We start from the raw sequence: 15188 nt of genomic DNA, 5'->3' as shown, positions 1-15188 counted from the left end.
AGAATAACACATAAATTATTAACCAATCTGAGCTGCCAGTGTAAGCAAAGAACAAAAGAGGGGATATAATACCAATAAGTGCTGATACCTTGCATTCTTAATAGAAAATATAAGTTTAAATCTTGGAGATGACATTAAAAGAAGAGATAATCACAAACTATAAAATAGACATAAAAATAATATTCTTTCACTAATGCAAAACCAATTTGTGTTATATATACATATATATGCATATTATTGCACCACATCAATTTATATCAAATTATTTAATTATATGTTATTTAATGCTAAGTAAATACATTTAACTTAAATTATGCTCAAATATGTTGATTGAATTTTAGTTCGGTTGGGATTGACAATATTGTCAGTGTAGGAGGACGTGAATTTAAGCATGTTGAATTGTGCTTATTCTCCTAATTAAAGATTGAGGAGGGATTATAAATAGTTCTAGACTTTATATATAAAAATCATGCTCGAATTAGTGATTTAGGATTCGAATCAAACTAATTCCGTTCACTATTTGAAGTGAATTAGTAATTTAGGATTCGTCTCAAACTAAAGCCATCCACTGTTTGAAGTCCATTATGTCTTCCAATGCTTGAAAAGAACATTCTCCCGAGTTGTATAGCTCAGGCAACCAATTAAGGCAAACTTGGAATATAGGCTCCTTTGTAAGGAAAAGGATATTGCTCCACCAAAGCAAGGAACAAGGTGGGGAGACAATAAAGTTTGTTCATGTTGTCACATCTAATGCTGTTGTTGTTGTCCCTGAAATAGTGGACAGTAATATCGTTTTATTGTTTTACTTGTCTATTTTCAGAGTTTGGCAAATTTTTAAATAAAAATATTAGGCTAATATTTTGAAGATATTTGGACGAATAAAGCCAAACATATGAAGACCGAGTGAACATGAATTGAAGACTTGAAAATTGGTTTCTTGCAAGTTCAATCAGGTTTCTTGTGGAATAAGTAAAATCATTTTCTATAGTTGAAGACTTTAAATTGCACTGAGATTCTTATAGAAGTATTATCTTATGTTGTTTTTTTATTTTACTTTATAGAAAAGTAATTAGACTACAACTTTAATGTAAACAAAACATAAATAATATATAAACTTAAGTTTTGCCTAGGTTAAAAGAGTAAAAGAGAGACCGAGAGATTAAAAGAGTACAAAATTGTTCAAGCAAAAAACGTTTTATGCGTGCATTGTTTCTGTAAGCAATCAATAGAGTCTCTTGAATTGCAAAACTAAGCTTTCGAGGGAGAAGTTCAGTGGGAGAGTAATTTAGTCTTTGTACAACTTTGAGGTCACTAAATTAGTGAGTGTTAAACCAATATTAGGACTTAAATCATTGATTGTACTTATGAGAAAGAACAGTGAATCATTGCTCTAGGCAAGGCCCACAAACGTAGAAGTCGAATTACGTAAACAATCTTAATGTTCATTTTCATCTTTTAAACGCTTTCAGTTTCGTATAGAAACCGTGGCCACGATTCCAATCACTATTACAACCACAGTTTTTGGTTACAAAGTAAATAACCCTTATTTTTACAGTTCACGAGTTCACCAAATAAGATTGTAGTAATTGTCAAAGCAATGTATATTTATAAATAATTAGGGCAAACCAAATTATTTTACTAAAATCCAATCTTGTTTTAACAAATACATATTATTACTTCCAATTTAGTTCTATTTTCGTCAGGTCTACGGGTTCGGGTCTTGTTAATTTGGGTACTTTCTATTCAATCCTCTGTGACTTGAATTGATTTTGTTTTGTTAGAATTTGCGATACATAAATGACTTTACCTGCAGATTATTTTTCATAAAGTCGTTTCATATGGTCTTGTTCTTAAAATTAAAAGTAAATAAATAAATATTAAATGTATAAAAACTATAGGGATTAAGAGTAGATCATAACATAATTTTATTATTTAAATAAATTGTATGGAGTTGAAAAAAACTCGTAAGGTGAAATATTTTGTATGTTTTTTTTTATTAAACAAACAAAATCAATTTAAAGGAATATCTTAGACTAAATGAAGACGATCGTTTCTATTAAAAATCATTTTATTAATATAAACCGCTTCAAAGTTCATTTCGTGAGGAATATACACAAGCTATCATTGACCAATGTCTAATAACTTATGTTGAATGCGCCTGTCTTGGAGAAGGATTCCTGAATAGCCTGAAAAGCTTTCTTACCCCATCCTACTTTCAACTTTTTAAAATCTTCAAGCCATCAAGAATATTGGCATGTGTACATGTCTTTGAGTAATATTAAAAGGTAGTTATTTGATATACAACCAATAAAGTCTTTTATATGTCATTTATATAAAATATTATTTATAATAATTTGTTTAAAATTTATTTCATCGTTAACAAATAAATTTATTTTTAATTTGTTTTTAAAAAATATATTTGGTTATTAAGAGAATAATAAATCTATACACTATATACAAAAGGAGTTTCCAAAGCATTCTTTAATGACACATGTCTCAAGCTAATAAACAAAGAATGTTTTTTTTTTAGATAATATAATGATGGTAAAATTTCAATTTTGATCTTTATACTATATTCAAGTTTTGAATTTAATTTTGACATAATTTGGTATTTCGACTTTTATAATTTCATTGTAAGTCTAAATACTTCATTCGATTAAACTGTTGACCTACACATATCCCGATGCACAATCTTTTACTTATTTTTAGATTATATAATAATGGTCAAATTTTAACTTTGATTCCTATATTATGCTCAAATTTAAATTTAATCTTTATACTTTAATTTTGACATAATTCGATACCTCGATTTTTATAATGTCATGGTTAGTCTAAACACTTCATTCTGATTAAAATGTTGACGTACACATGTCCAAATACACGACCTTTTACTTCTTTTTTGAGATTATATAACAATAGTCAAAGTTTTGCTCCCAATAATAAGCACAATTTTAAAATTTAATCTCTATACTTTAATTTTTTGACATAATTCAATGCCCAGTTGCAGCTCTAACAGACATCAATTGGCAACGTATGACCCTTGAGGTATACCAAACACATCAGGAAGATCGTACGGCAGATCGAAGCTTTGGTTGGGATTGTATGCCGGATGGGATGTTTGCGGAGGCGGGGTAGAGAACATAGTATCGTCAAAAGGTGTTGATCCAAACATATCAAACATCATTGATGATTGCTGTTGCTGGTAATTAGAGCTGCAACCAGGCATCTTTGGGTGATATGCGCTGCTCTGAGACCCCTCCCCAAACATGTGTGGGCTTGGAGGTTGGGCCTCCAGGTCGGACTCCAAAAAATACATAATGGTGACGCCAAATAGATTAGCACCACCAAATTAAAAAAAAAACATTTAAAAAAAATGATGAATAGTGGTGGTGCCAAATAAATTGACACCACCAAAATCTGGTTTTGGTGATGTCAATCTCTTTGCCACTATCAAAAGTTTTTTAAATTTCTCAAGAAATACATGTAAATACATGTATCTTTAGGGTATTTTTATAGAAGTGACACCAAATAGATTGACACCACCCAAAAAATTAATTTTTTAATTTTAATAGTCCATGATTGGCTGACGTGACAAGTGGGTGACGCTAATCTTTTTGGTACCACCCATTTTGACTATTCATTTTAGGTCATTTATTTACATAATAAAAAAAGTGAGTCATTTTTGTAAATAATAAAAAAATTTGGGTTATTTTTATAAAAAACCATTTTAACTGTATTAGCAACTAGTTCTGAAATTTTAAATTTGAAAAGTAAATGGATTAATTTCCTAAAACTAAAGTATTATGATTAAATTGAAAATATATAAATAATATAGAGGCTTGGAGCATATTTTAACCTTTAAAATTGTACCTTATAATTTAGTCCAAAAATTAATTCATCTATAATTTGGTTCAAAAATTAATTCATCCAACGCTCAACCTTCCGAGACCATGCTAATCCATTGATAATGGTTGGGTTTGTTTATAATTAAAGTAGTGTAAGGCTTAACATCTTTGTAAGTAATAATGAGAATATTTATAGTGAAATTCTAGTTGAAGAGTTGCTTATCAATTTCGCCATTGATGAATAAACCTTTTTTTTTTCTTTTTTCTTGAACAATATTCTAATTATATCTGGTTTTTTTTTTCTTTTACATAATACCTATAACTACCAATAGCCCCTCTCCAATCCATAATTAGGAGGATAATGTTCTTCAACGCACTCGAATTCACATCCTCCTGCATTAACAACAATACACATACTAATCGAGTTAAGACTCAATCGACCAAATCGATTTGTTATTGAAACTTAAGAAACCTGAGCTTTTAAAATTCAAGTCGTAATATGCGTAAATTATATGTAATTTCTCTTTTAATTTATTTTAATTTAAGTATTGAATCTCCGATTCTCAAACGCCCACTTTAATTCAGGGGTGTATTTAGGGGGCTGGCAGGGCCCAGACTCCCTAAAATGGGAAATTTTATATTTAAGTTCTTTAAAATTTTTAAAAGTTTAAATTAATAAAGGTAAAATTATACTTTGGTCCCTCTAAAATGATAAAAAATTAATTCAATCTTTTAAAATTTATAAAAATATAAGCTATTCAAGTAGTGAAATTACATTTTTACTATCGTAAAAATTACAATTTAATTTTGATCCCTAAAAGAAATTTTTGGATTCGTCTTTACTTTAATTATCGGTAAAATTGTATACACAATTACTAGCTTTATAGGCTTATAGTAATCTGAAACAAAATGGATGATTTAATTTGATGGATCAATTACATGATTTGTGAAGATATATAAAGCCTGAGATGGTTTAGACAATGGCACATGATGGTTTGCTCCTTTTACAGACATGAAAGTCAATGAATCTCCGAACTTGTACAGCCACCCTCCTTCCTGCAGTTTCATTATTAATCATCGTTACTTTTATATTATATTTATTAGAAAAATAATAATTAAATTTGACAAATAAACTAATAATTAAACCAATTAATGACCTTGTTTTCATGATTCCAAGCTTCATTTTTGGTCAAATTAAAGCTCATATCGTTGGCTAACTTTTTAACATGTCTTAAGGTTCCAATCATAGGCACTGCTCCATCATCTTCTCCGCTGTAAAAAAGTAGGCCACAAAATTTCACCACTGTAAATCAATTTCTACTAAATTAAACATAGTTCATGTCGAAACCAAAACCCAACCTGAATATGGTAATAGGAACGGATTGTTCGAGAATTTGCTTCAATATGGGAAACATGTCAATATGTTTGTCAGCTAAGCTGTAATTGAGGCCACTTTTCCTAGTAAATTATCAACCATTGTAACAAAAATTTCAGTATAGCCCTTATAGAAACCTTTTATACAATTTCACACACATATATATAGATGTATGAATGTTACTTACTCGAAGCATCCCGTATACTGATAGCTCAAGTTGGTTCGATTTCCATGGAAAGTTTTTTGAACTTCTGGAAGGGTGAAATAGAAATCTGCCCTTAAAGGAATGCACATATCTACTTCATTGATAATCTTAGTAACCTGTGGCACCAAATAAGGCAAACTTAATTAACACGTAATCAAGATTCTTCATGTAATTATTTCTAAGATTTAGCATTCTGTACCTCTTTTCCAGAGTATAGATCTTCAAATTTTCCATCACATGGTGTTCGAAAAAGATCAAATTGCCTTTGCTTAGCTTCTACAACTGAACTTACGTTAAAAGCAATCATTTCGGCCTTATTCATGGCCTGTTGGAATGCTTCGGACCATTGTGTGGGATTATCGTAATAGTTGTCTTCATCGTTTCCATTGAAATGTTTCAAGATCTGTTTATACAATTTTTTAGGAATCATCCCTTTGGATGCATACAATTCATATTCTGCAAGAATGTCTAGCTTATACCGAAGAAGGGGATCGCCCAACTGTAATTAAACATTCAAAAAAGTTAATCTAAAGTTGCTAGATTGTCGACTGAACTACAAATGGAGCATGACCAATTCCAAATTCATTTCCGTAGATGAAAAGAAGTAATAATCAATTGTGTTGTACTTACTACTACTCCTTTAACATTAAACCTCAAACTCTTTGATTCAGTGTTGCATTGAAGTAAAGTGTAGGCCAAATTAGGTACGAAGTGTCCTGAGAAAATAATAAATGTCATAAATAAAAATATACTTTAGGTAGAGGTTGGTCCAAAATTGTTTCAAACATGTACATGCAACGAACCTGCATAGCTTGTTCCACCAAGATATAAGTCTCTAAACTTGAAAATCGGATACTTTTGGAACCACTTCAGTATGAATACAACCAAGTCATCATCTGTAAGAAATTAATAATAAAGAAAAATTTTAAGAATTGCAACATTTTTTTTAATATAAGAAATAAGAAAATAGAGTTTCGAGTTTCAACGTGTAATCTTACTTGTGCTAACATCTCCAGCTTGATAATCACTGTTTGTGTTTGAATATGACCATCCGGATCCAATTGGTGAATCGATAAACAACATATTTGACACTAAAATTTGTTTACCAAAATTTTAAATAAAGTCAACAAAAATGGATGAAAATTATATATATTATATTATGCATGTCTGTTTTACGATTTATGTTCAGGGTTCGTGGCTGATCCTCCAATAATGTTGTCTCCAAAGTTTAAACCTATGTTCTCCCTTTGAAAATATAATGTGTCTTACCATTACACTCAATTATTTATTGGTAAAATTATATATTATTATTACAGGCAATTAGTAAGGAAAAAAAAGTAACCTTTGGTCCATGCATATGGATTTCTCTTGAGGCCACGAGCATTGTTTGTAGTAGTGAAAGGACCAATACCAACAAAGCTATCTCCAACTGAACTACAACCTGGTCCTGAAAACATCATGATCAATTTTAAGAGAAAGAAGAATTCGAGAGGGGTTTAATTGGGTTAAGATTCGGATTTCAATATCTACAATCACTTTGACAAAGAAAAATTTGAAAAGCAAGCTGACCTCCTGTTAACCAAATGGTGAGGGGTAGACTCAACGGATCATTCTCGGCTTCAACGAAATAATAGAAAAGACTTCTACCAGCATTTGGATCAACATCGATATACCCAGAAAATTGCCTGAAATTTACATTAGGTTGTCCCGGCAATGTTCCTATTTGATCAGACAGATGGTATCCTATAATACCACCGAATATGAAAGTGTAAATGATATTAAAGAATGCCCCGACTCCCATTGACATTATGATAGAAATCTTAGAATACTACAAGAAAGTTGGATTATTTTGATGGATTTTTTTTACGATTATGCACTGAATTCATATAGTGGAATTTTAGTGTGTGTTTTTTTGTTTTAATTGAACAAAATATTGTTGGGACAATGCTTATAGACAAGTAAGATTAAACTTATGATAGCTTATTTAAGTGTCAATTAATTACTTTCGTTACATTGGCAAGACAATACTCTCCCCCAGTCACAAATTTCAATTCCTATCCATCTTCAACCAATCAAACCATTGTGTGTTAGAACAACAATTCATTTGTTCTAAATTAATTTGTTTAAGATAACCACTGGTTATGATGGTGTTTTTGCTTCCGAACTTTTTTTTAAGAATTATGTGACATAAATAATGATGTGGCATTTTTGTCACGTGTCACTTGGTGATTGGGCCATGTCATCATTGACTATAATTGACTGACGAATGAGGAAAAAAATAGTTTAGCTACCTGTTATATATATAAAAAAAAGTTTAGGAAATTGATTGTATTTTTAAAATGCATTCTTTTATAAAAATTGATTGTATTTTTTAATTATATACAATTTTTATATCAAATTTTAATATTTTAAATGTGACTAGAAAAGGCATACTTTATTCAATTTTAATAATTCTTAATAAGTTGTCTACAATCTTTTACAAATCTTATAACTTCTTTATAATATTTATTATTTTTACAATTTTTTAAAATTCTAACATATTTATATTTTTGTATTTTTAGTTTTATAATTTTTATATTTTAGAAATTTTTTATTTTTTCGAATGATGATGTCATTCTAATATTAGTGCATGACATGTGGTAGTTTATGATTAATTGAATATTTCAACTTTTCTTTTCTTTTTTACAGACTACTGAACCAAAAACGTTTGATAAAATTAAGGACAGAATTAGAAAAGTTTGGTAATATTAAAACTGAAGTAGACAAAAAAAAAAAAGCTTTAAAGATGAAATTGAGAAAAACAATATACATTAATTACGAAAGTGTGTATTAAGCCTAATTTTAATATACAGCGGAGTCTTCACAATCATGATGTTTTGGCATTAAATCTTTAAAATATAAAACAAAATTAATAGTTAGAATACGATAAATAAAGAGTTCATGCCACATATGCAAATGGACCTAAATTATTAAAACCTTAGTGACGTTCCAAATATGCAATCGAAATTTTATAATTGTTTTAGTTCAAAAAAGAATTATTAATTTTTAAATAAAAAAATTCAAAGCTTATTATAGTAAAATCTTGTGTATTGACTTGATGACTAAGAGTGTTCATCGCTCTAAATGTGACCTAGATTCGAGTCACGCCAGTCATTATTTATAATTCACAAAAAAAAATCATTATAACGATGTCGTAATTATTTTTGAGAAGGAAGCGAGGTACAAATGTTTCATGTAATTTTTCCACAAGACAAGCAATAAGTAGACCTTCCAACAAAGCGCAGATAAGAAAAGTTCAACCTTGAGACAAGAAGATGAACAGAAAATTGATGCTCAAGTTAAACATAAAATTTTCCTTAGAGATCATGTCGAAGATAAGAAAAGGAAATTCGACTCAAGGGGAAATATTCTACTTAGGGAAGCTACTGATCTTCATTGGAACGACATTCGGTTTGGGGGATTGTTTCTTGTTGGTGCCTTATGACTGTTTTGAATTCAGTCAAGTGATGGTTAATTTTGCAACATGTTTCTGCATTTGCTTGCTTAGTTCATTCATATGTTTATATGTTACAGGGAAGTACTTTATTGCCTCGGGTTTTGTCAAAAATGTCAAAGAGAGAATGTTGGTGCACAAGTTGCGATGCATGTGTTGGAAGTGTTTTACTACGATTATACTTCTTATTTGAACAAATAATTCGACAACAAAATGCATGATAATTCATAGAAACAAGTGGTTAGTTTTACAAGGGATATATTTTGACATTTATCATAGTCAATATATTTGAATGGTTTGGTGCGACAAGGCATCAATAATGCTCGGTGATGATTCGTTGAAGATGCTTCAGAGAAGCATTGTGGGTAGGTCAAAAGGATTTTACAATACGGATTAGTTGCAGCGAAACTTTTTTCTTATGTGATTTGCTGATTTGAATGTCATCTAGTTGGAGGGTGGTTTAACGAATGGCTCGTTGATATCCAACCATGGTCTGAAAATTTTAAGGTCAAGTCTCGGTTGGTTTGGATACTCTCTTATGGGATACCGGTTCAAGCTCGGTGCTCAAAAACTTTTCAAAACATTGCGAACCTATGGGTCCCTTCTCCAGCTCCTTGAAAAAACAAATCGTGAAATAGATTGTTGATGAGTGCTAAAAATAACATATTTTAACATCATTCTTAATGCGTTTTTGGATGATTATTTGATGTTAATGGTGAATTTTATACCTTTAATCCTTTAAATTCATATTTTAATGTTTAATAGAGTAGTTGGGAACAAAAAAAGCGAAAAACAAATGAAAATCGAAAAATCAGAGCAAGCTACAGGAGTTACACAGGCTAAACCATTCCACGCGGGCATATCACACGACCGTGTGACTCACACCGGCATGTGGTAGGCCGTGTCGATTTCACAGAATTTCACACCACACAGCGGAAAATCGCGATTTTTAGGTTTTTGGGGCATTCAAAGACGCATATATATGACAAAAATAAGAAGATAATAGTGAGCCGTAACAGAATATTCAAGAAAATAACTCGAAAAATACTATTGAGGCCGATTCTGGAGCAGATTTCTATCAAGATTGAAGATTCTCAATTGATTTCTTTGTTTCTTTCGATCATACTGTGTCTTGAATGTTTGTATTTTCATGCATAAACTAATTTTCTAAATACCTAAGGAGATGAACTTTATGATGGATTCTATCGTTTGATTTTTATTTTACATAATAAATACTTAGTTTCTTGTTCTTGATTATGTGTGCTTAATTCTTGATTTGATATTTCTATATTATAAATCCATATTTGATGTGCTTAAATCGGAGTTTGAATATACCCTATTTAAGAGTAGGTATTATGTAATTGAGTGAAGTTGCATGTAATCTTAAAAATAAGATTAAATAAATCTACCGGATTAGAGTCAAATCTAATAGCGTAATTCATAGCACAAATTAATTCTATAATAAGGGTTTTAATTATAAAGAAATTTCAATTAATCAACCTAGAGTCGATTGTTCTTATACTTCAAATAGATATTTGCATAATTTAGGGATTTTACGGTCAATATACTAAGTAAAAGTTTGCGTAATTTAGATTGGAAGTGATGACGAAATCTAGGTGAATTATTTCCTAGGTATTGTTTCGCTTCTTGATTATTATTTGATTATTTTCTTGATTTATTCTTTGTCATGTTAGTTAGTTAATTAATTTAGTTAATTTTATTTTTAATTAATCACTCGAATTATTTGATCAAATAATAAAAGACGACATGATAATTACTAGTACTTTTAATCTTCGTGGAAACGATATCTTTACTCACCATAACTATACTATTATCGTATTTGTTTTAGTAAAAATTTTAGTTAATTTTGTGACACAATTGTAGTAGAAGGTTGTATTATTAAGCACTAATATAATGTAAAAGATTTCAGAATCTGTTTCAGTTCGCCTTAAGGATTCAACCTTCAAGGTGGGGGTTGAAGAATTTGATCCCTTCTCGCTTGATGGTCCATGTATGAGGTTTTTTACTAAGGAATTGAATTCTGTAGTGGAGCCTGATTGTCCCCTAAACTAGGTTTATTCTAACTCGACGAATAAACTTGAAGATGAATATAACACCAGAGATCTCCTACTGGTAGTAGAACTTGAAGATGAAGAGACCTCTGAAGGCTGGAAGGTCCGCTGGACCTTGAGAAGCATCAGAAGATGCATTTTGAAGATCCTCATTCCCTAAACTCACCCGCAACTCTTCCGATCTACATAGGGAAACCACACAACCTATGAATCAGGGAGAGGATTACAAGGAGAAAAGGTGATATGTAGAATCTCAAGTTGATGATGTCGAGTCTAGTGAGAAGTACTTTGAGGGGCGATTGATGTGCTATTCAGAGGCTCATTATACTGATCTTGATGATGATGTGATTATGGTAAAAGAGAATTCAGTAGAGCAAAGGCTTCGTGTTAATAAAAGGAAGACAAGAAACGTTAAGTCCTTGTTCGAATTAGAAGAACGCCGACTAGCCAGTTTGAGAGGAGAGGAAAGAAGTTGAAAAATAAATTTCCTAAGCCTACTTCGCCCGATGGTAAGTTGTTGGGGTGTATTAAGAAACACTTTGAATCATAGAAAACAACAATACAAGGCTACTGGAAAGATTGTTAATTCTTCCTGTCTTTACAGAACGTAAACCCTACTATTTATAATACATTTATTAACAACCGTAACTACCATCCTTAACTACTAACTATCATAACTACCTGCATACCCTAATATGCCACCAACTTCCTCGACTTCTGCTAAGAACATCTTCTAAGCAGAATGTTTTTGAACTACCTTAAGACAGGACCTGAACTTAGTAAACAGAGAAGCTATCAAAGGTTTAGTAAACACATCAGCAATTTGTTCGTGTGCTGGAATGTGCCCTACAACAAGTTTTCCATCTGCGACTTTCTCTCGAACAAAGAAAAGGTCCAATTCCACATGTTTAAACTTTGAATGTAGTACTGGATTTGCAGACACAGCAACAGCCCCTGAGCTATCACACCATACAGTGGGTTTCCTCAAGGATGCAACATGCAGTTCTAACAAAAGCGATTCTAGCCAAACCACTTCTATAACCGTGTGAGCCAGCCCCCGATATTCTACCTCCGCTGTGGACCTGGAGACAGTTGGCTACTTCTTTGACCCCTATGCAACCAAATTACCACCAAGAAAAACACAAAAGCCTGTAGCAGACCTCCGGTCATCGACATCAGACCCCCAATTTGCGTCTGAGTAGCCAACCACATCCAATGCATGAGCTTTTGTGAATCGAAGACCATAGTCAATAGTACCTTGAAGATATCGAAGAATACGCTTGACTTCTTGAAAATATTGATCAATGGGGCGATGCATAAATTGACACACTTTGTTTACGGCAAACGTAATATCTGGCCTGGTTATAACCACATACTGAAGTGCTCCTACAATACTTCGATATTCAGCTTCATTCTCAGTAGCACAACCACTAGACTGAGACAACTTCGAAGTGGAAATCATTGGAGTAGGAGAACTGTTCGCTCGATCCATCTTGGCTTTCTTTAGTAAGTCAAAAATATACTTGGACTGACTTAAATATAAACCATCAGTAGTAGAGGTCACCTCAACACCAAGGAAATAACCAAGAGACCCCAAATCTTTTAAAGCAAACTGAGCGTCTAACTTTGCTACAAAGCTATCGATACTTTGTTGATGGTTCCCAGTGATTATTATATCATCGACATACACGAGCACGTACAAAAGCACTCCTTCCACCTTCTTCACAAAAAGGAAAGCATCAGACTTAGTAGGGGCAAACTGTGAGTCAAGCAAAAACTCACGTAGCTTAGAAAACCATGCTCTTGGAGCCTGCTTGAGGCCGTATAGAGCTTTCTTTAACCTGCATACTAACACTCCACCATCACTACAGGTCTGCTCAAAACCAGGTGGTTGTGTCATATAAATCTCTTCAGCCAAATCCCCATTGAGAAAGGCGTTGTTAACATCAACTTGCCGAAGTTGCCACCCAAATGCAACAGCCAATGTCAACACAACCCGAATAGTAGTCGGCTTGACAACTGGACTGAAAGTATCTTGAAAATAAATTCCTACTCTTGAAGGTAGCCCTTGACAACCAGACGACCTTTGTAACAAGCGATGGTCCCATCTGATTTCCTTTTGAGTTTGAAAATTCACTTGCAACCCACAGCCTTTCTGTCGGCAGGTAAAGTAACTAAATCCTATGTGTTATTTTTCAACAATGCATTATACTCCTGTTGAGCTGCGAGAGTCCATTCTTTGCTAGTAAAGGCTTGTTCTATTGTAACAGGTTCTACTTCTGTTAGTTCTGCTGAAAAGACTCTGGGTCTAAAAATCTCGCTCTTAGATCGCGTCTGCATAGGATGAGAGTTTACAAAAGGAACCCGAGTAGGTTCACCAGGTAAACATTGAGTATGGTCAGATGAAGAGCTGGATAATGCTGTGGATTGACAAGGAACATCTGAAGAAGAATTATTTGAACCTACTTGCATGGGAGAACAACTCACACGAGGGCTGACTTGTAAACCATCACATCTTGGCATACTGTGAGAAGTTCTCTGAGCAGATAAAACCTCAGCTGAATGTGAGTGTCTTGCTGGTCCTGGGGAGGATGCTATGACAGGAACCATAGATTGCTGATGTTGAAATGTATTGGAGTCATGTACAGTCAACAAAACTCCTATAAAATCAGAATCAGTTTTAAAAGGAAAACATCCTTCATCAAAAACCACATGTCTGGATACAAACACTTTCTGATTTTTGTCAAGGCACTTGTAGCCTTTATGAGCCATACTGTAGCCAAGAAATACACAGGGCTGAGACCTGAACTACAGCTTGTGAGCATGAAACGGCTTGAGATAAGGACAGCATCGACATCTAAAAACCTTTAGATGCTGGTAACTAGGAACAGTTTGATGCAGAACTTCATGAGGTGACCTTCCCTTGAGAACTGGTGTTGGGAGTCTATTTATAAGGTACACTACACTAACAAATGCATGAGACCAAAAAGATATGGGCATATTCGCTTGAGCAAGTAAAGTCAAGCCGGTGTCTACAACATGACGATGCTTCCTCTCCACCAACCCATTCTGTTCTGAAGTATGCAGACAAGAAAGCCTGTGTTGAATCCCAAGCTGACACAACATTTTCAGAAACAGACGATACTCTCCTCCCCAATCAGTTTGGAGAGCCCGTATCTTACCACCAAATTGCACCTCAACAAGTTTTTGAAACTGAAGAAACTTGGCCAAAGCTTCAGACTTATTCTTGATCAAATATATTAGGAAGTAAAAGCAGTTACATTTACATTAGTAATTCTTTTAGTTAGTTAAGCGATTAAGTAACAACTTTTTTGAGATGCATTAAATCGTGTAGATACGTGGTTTTACAAGATATCTGAAATCTTTCTACAAGTTGTTTCTTAACGTTCTCAAAAAAAAAGAGCGTACTAATGTAAAAAATTCTATATAACTGCTTTTACTTCCTAATATTCCCCATACTTCTCTACTCTTCTTAATCACCCTCTAACTAACAATAGCTACTCTAAGTTGACTGCGAAATCTACTGAACAATGGTGCGGAGAGGGGCTTTGTTAAGATGTCCGCAAGTTGAAAGGAACCTGGAACATGACCAACTTGAAGTTTACCAGCTGCCACCTTTTCTCTAACAAAGAAGACATCCAACTCCACATGTTTGAATTTGGAGTGCATGACTGGATTCCCTGCTACAGCAACCGCAGCAGAACTATCACTCCATATTAAGGCTTTAGATGGAACAGAAACACCCAATTCAGCTAACAATGACTGAATTTTTTTTTTTGAGAATGTAAAGAAACAGTTGTAGAAAGATTTCTGTATATCTTGTAAAACCACAGAATACACGTATTTAATGCATACAGAAAATTGTTACTTAACTGCTTTTCTAACTAACAGTAACTACTAACAGAAACAGAACTGTTTTACTTCCTAATAAAATACAACCAGGTGAACCGAGAGTAAGCATCAACAAAAAAATGTAATAGAGACTGCCGTCAAAGATTACAGGGGCAGGTCCCCAGAGATCCAAAACAAGAAGTTGAAAAGGAGCTGAATACACAGTGTTTGAGGGAGAAAAAGGAAATTTATGTAACTTTCCAAGTTGACAAGCAGAGCAAACTGAGCTTAGTTTACATTTCTTTGAATCAACATTACAATTATGAAGAATTTTAGTAACTGTCAT

The 15188-nt window shown here is 32.8% G+C and overlaps 1 protein-coding gene across 1 annotated transcript; it reads right to left on the bottom strand.

Moving 5' to 3' along the window:
- Positions 1–4763: 4763 nt before the first annotated feature.
- Positions 4764–7226, bottom strand: LOC105786709 (serine carboxypeptidase-like 44). Its single transcript, XM_012613203.1, has 10 exons — positions 6995–7226; positions 6768–6872; positions 6424–6516; positions 6229–6321; positions 6056–6141; positions 5625–5924; positions 5408–5541; positions 5205–5303; positions 5003–5117; positions 4764–4901 (listed from the first exon to the last, which is right to left on the bottom strand). The coding sequence occupies exons 1-10, from the start codon at positions 7224–7226 to the stop codon at positions 4764–4766; spliced, it is 1395 nt and encodes a 464-aa protein (XP_012468657.1).
- Between the last annotated feature and the right edge of the window lie 7962 nt (positions 7227–15188).

Source organism: Gossypium raimondii, chromosome 1, assembly GCF_025698545.1.
Source record: "Gossypium raimondii isolate GPD5lz chromosome 1, ASM2569854v1, whole genome shotgun sequence".
Lineage (NCBI taxonomy): Eukaryota > Viridiplantae > Streptophyta > Magnoliopsida > Malvales > Malvaceae > Gossypium > Gossypium raimondii.
The sequence above is the reverse complement of the archived record's forward strand: the minus strand, read 5'-3'. Positions and strand labels throughout refer to the sequence as shown.

What these genes read in the sequence shown, in the direction of transcription:
- LOC105786709 (XM_012613203.1), bottom strand. Translation starts at nt 7,226, where the DNA reads ATGGGAGTCGGGGCATTCTTTAATATCATTTACACTTTCATATTCGGT. An exon ending in TTAATGTTAAAGGAGTAGTA is followed by an intron (nt 5,925 to 6,055) that starts GTAAGTACAACA and finishes GTTTAATTACAG; the next exon opens with TTGGGCGATCCCCTTCTTCG. An exon ending in ATCTATACTCTGGAAAAGAG is followed by an intron (nt 5,542 to 5,624) that starts GTACAGAATGCT and finishes TTGGTGCCACAG; the next exon opens with GTTACTAAGATTATCAATGA.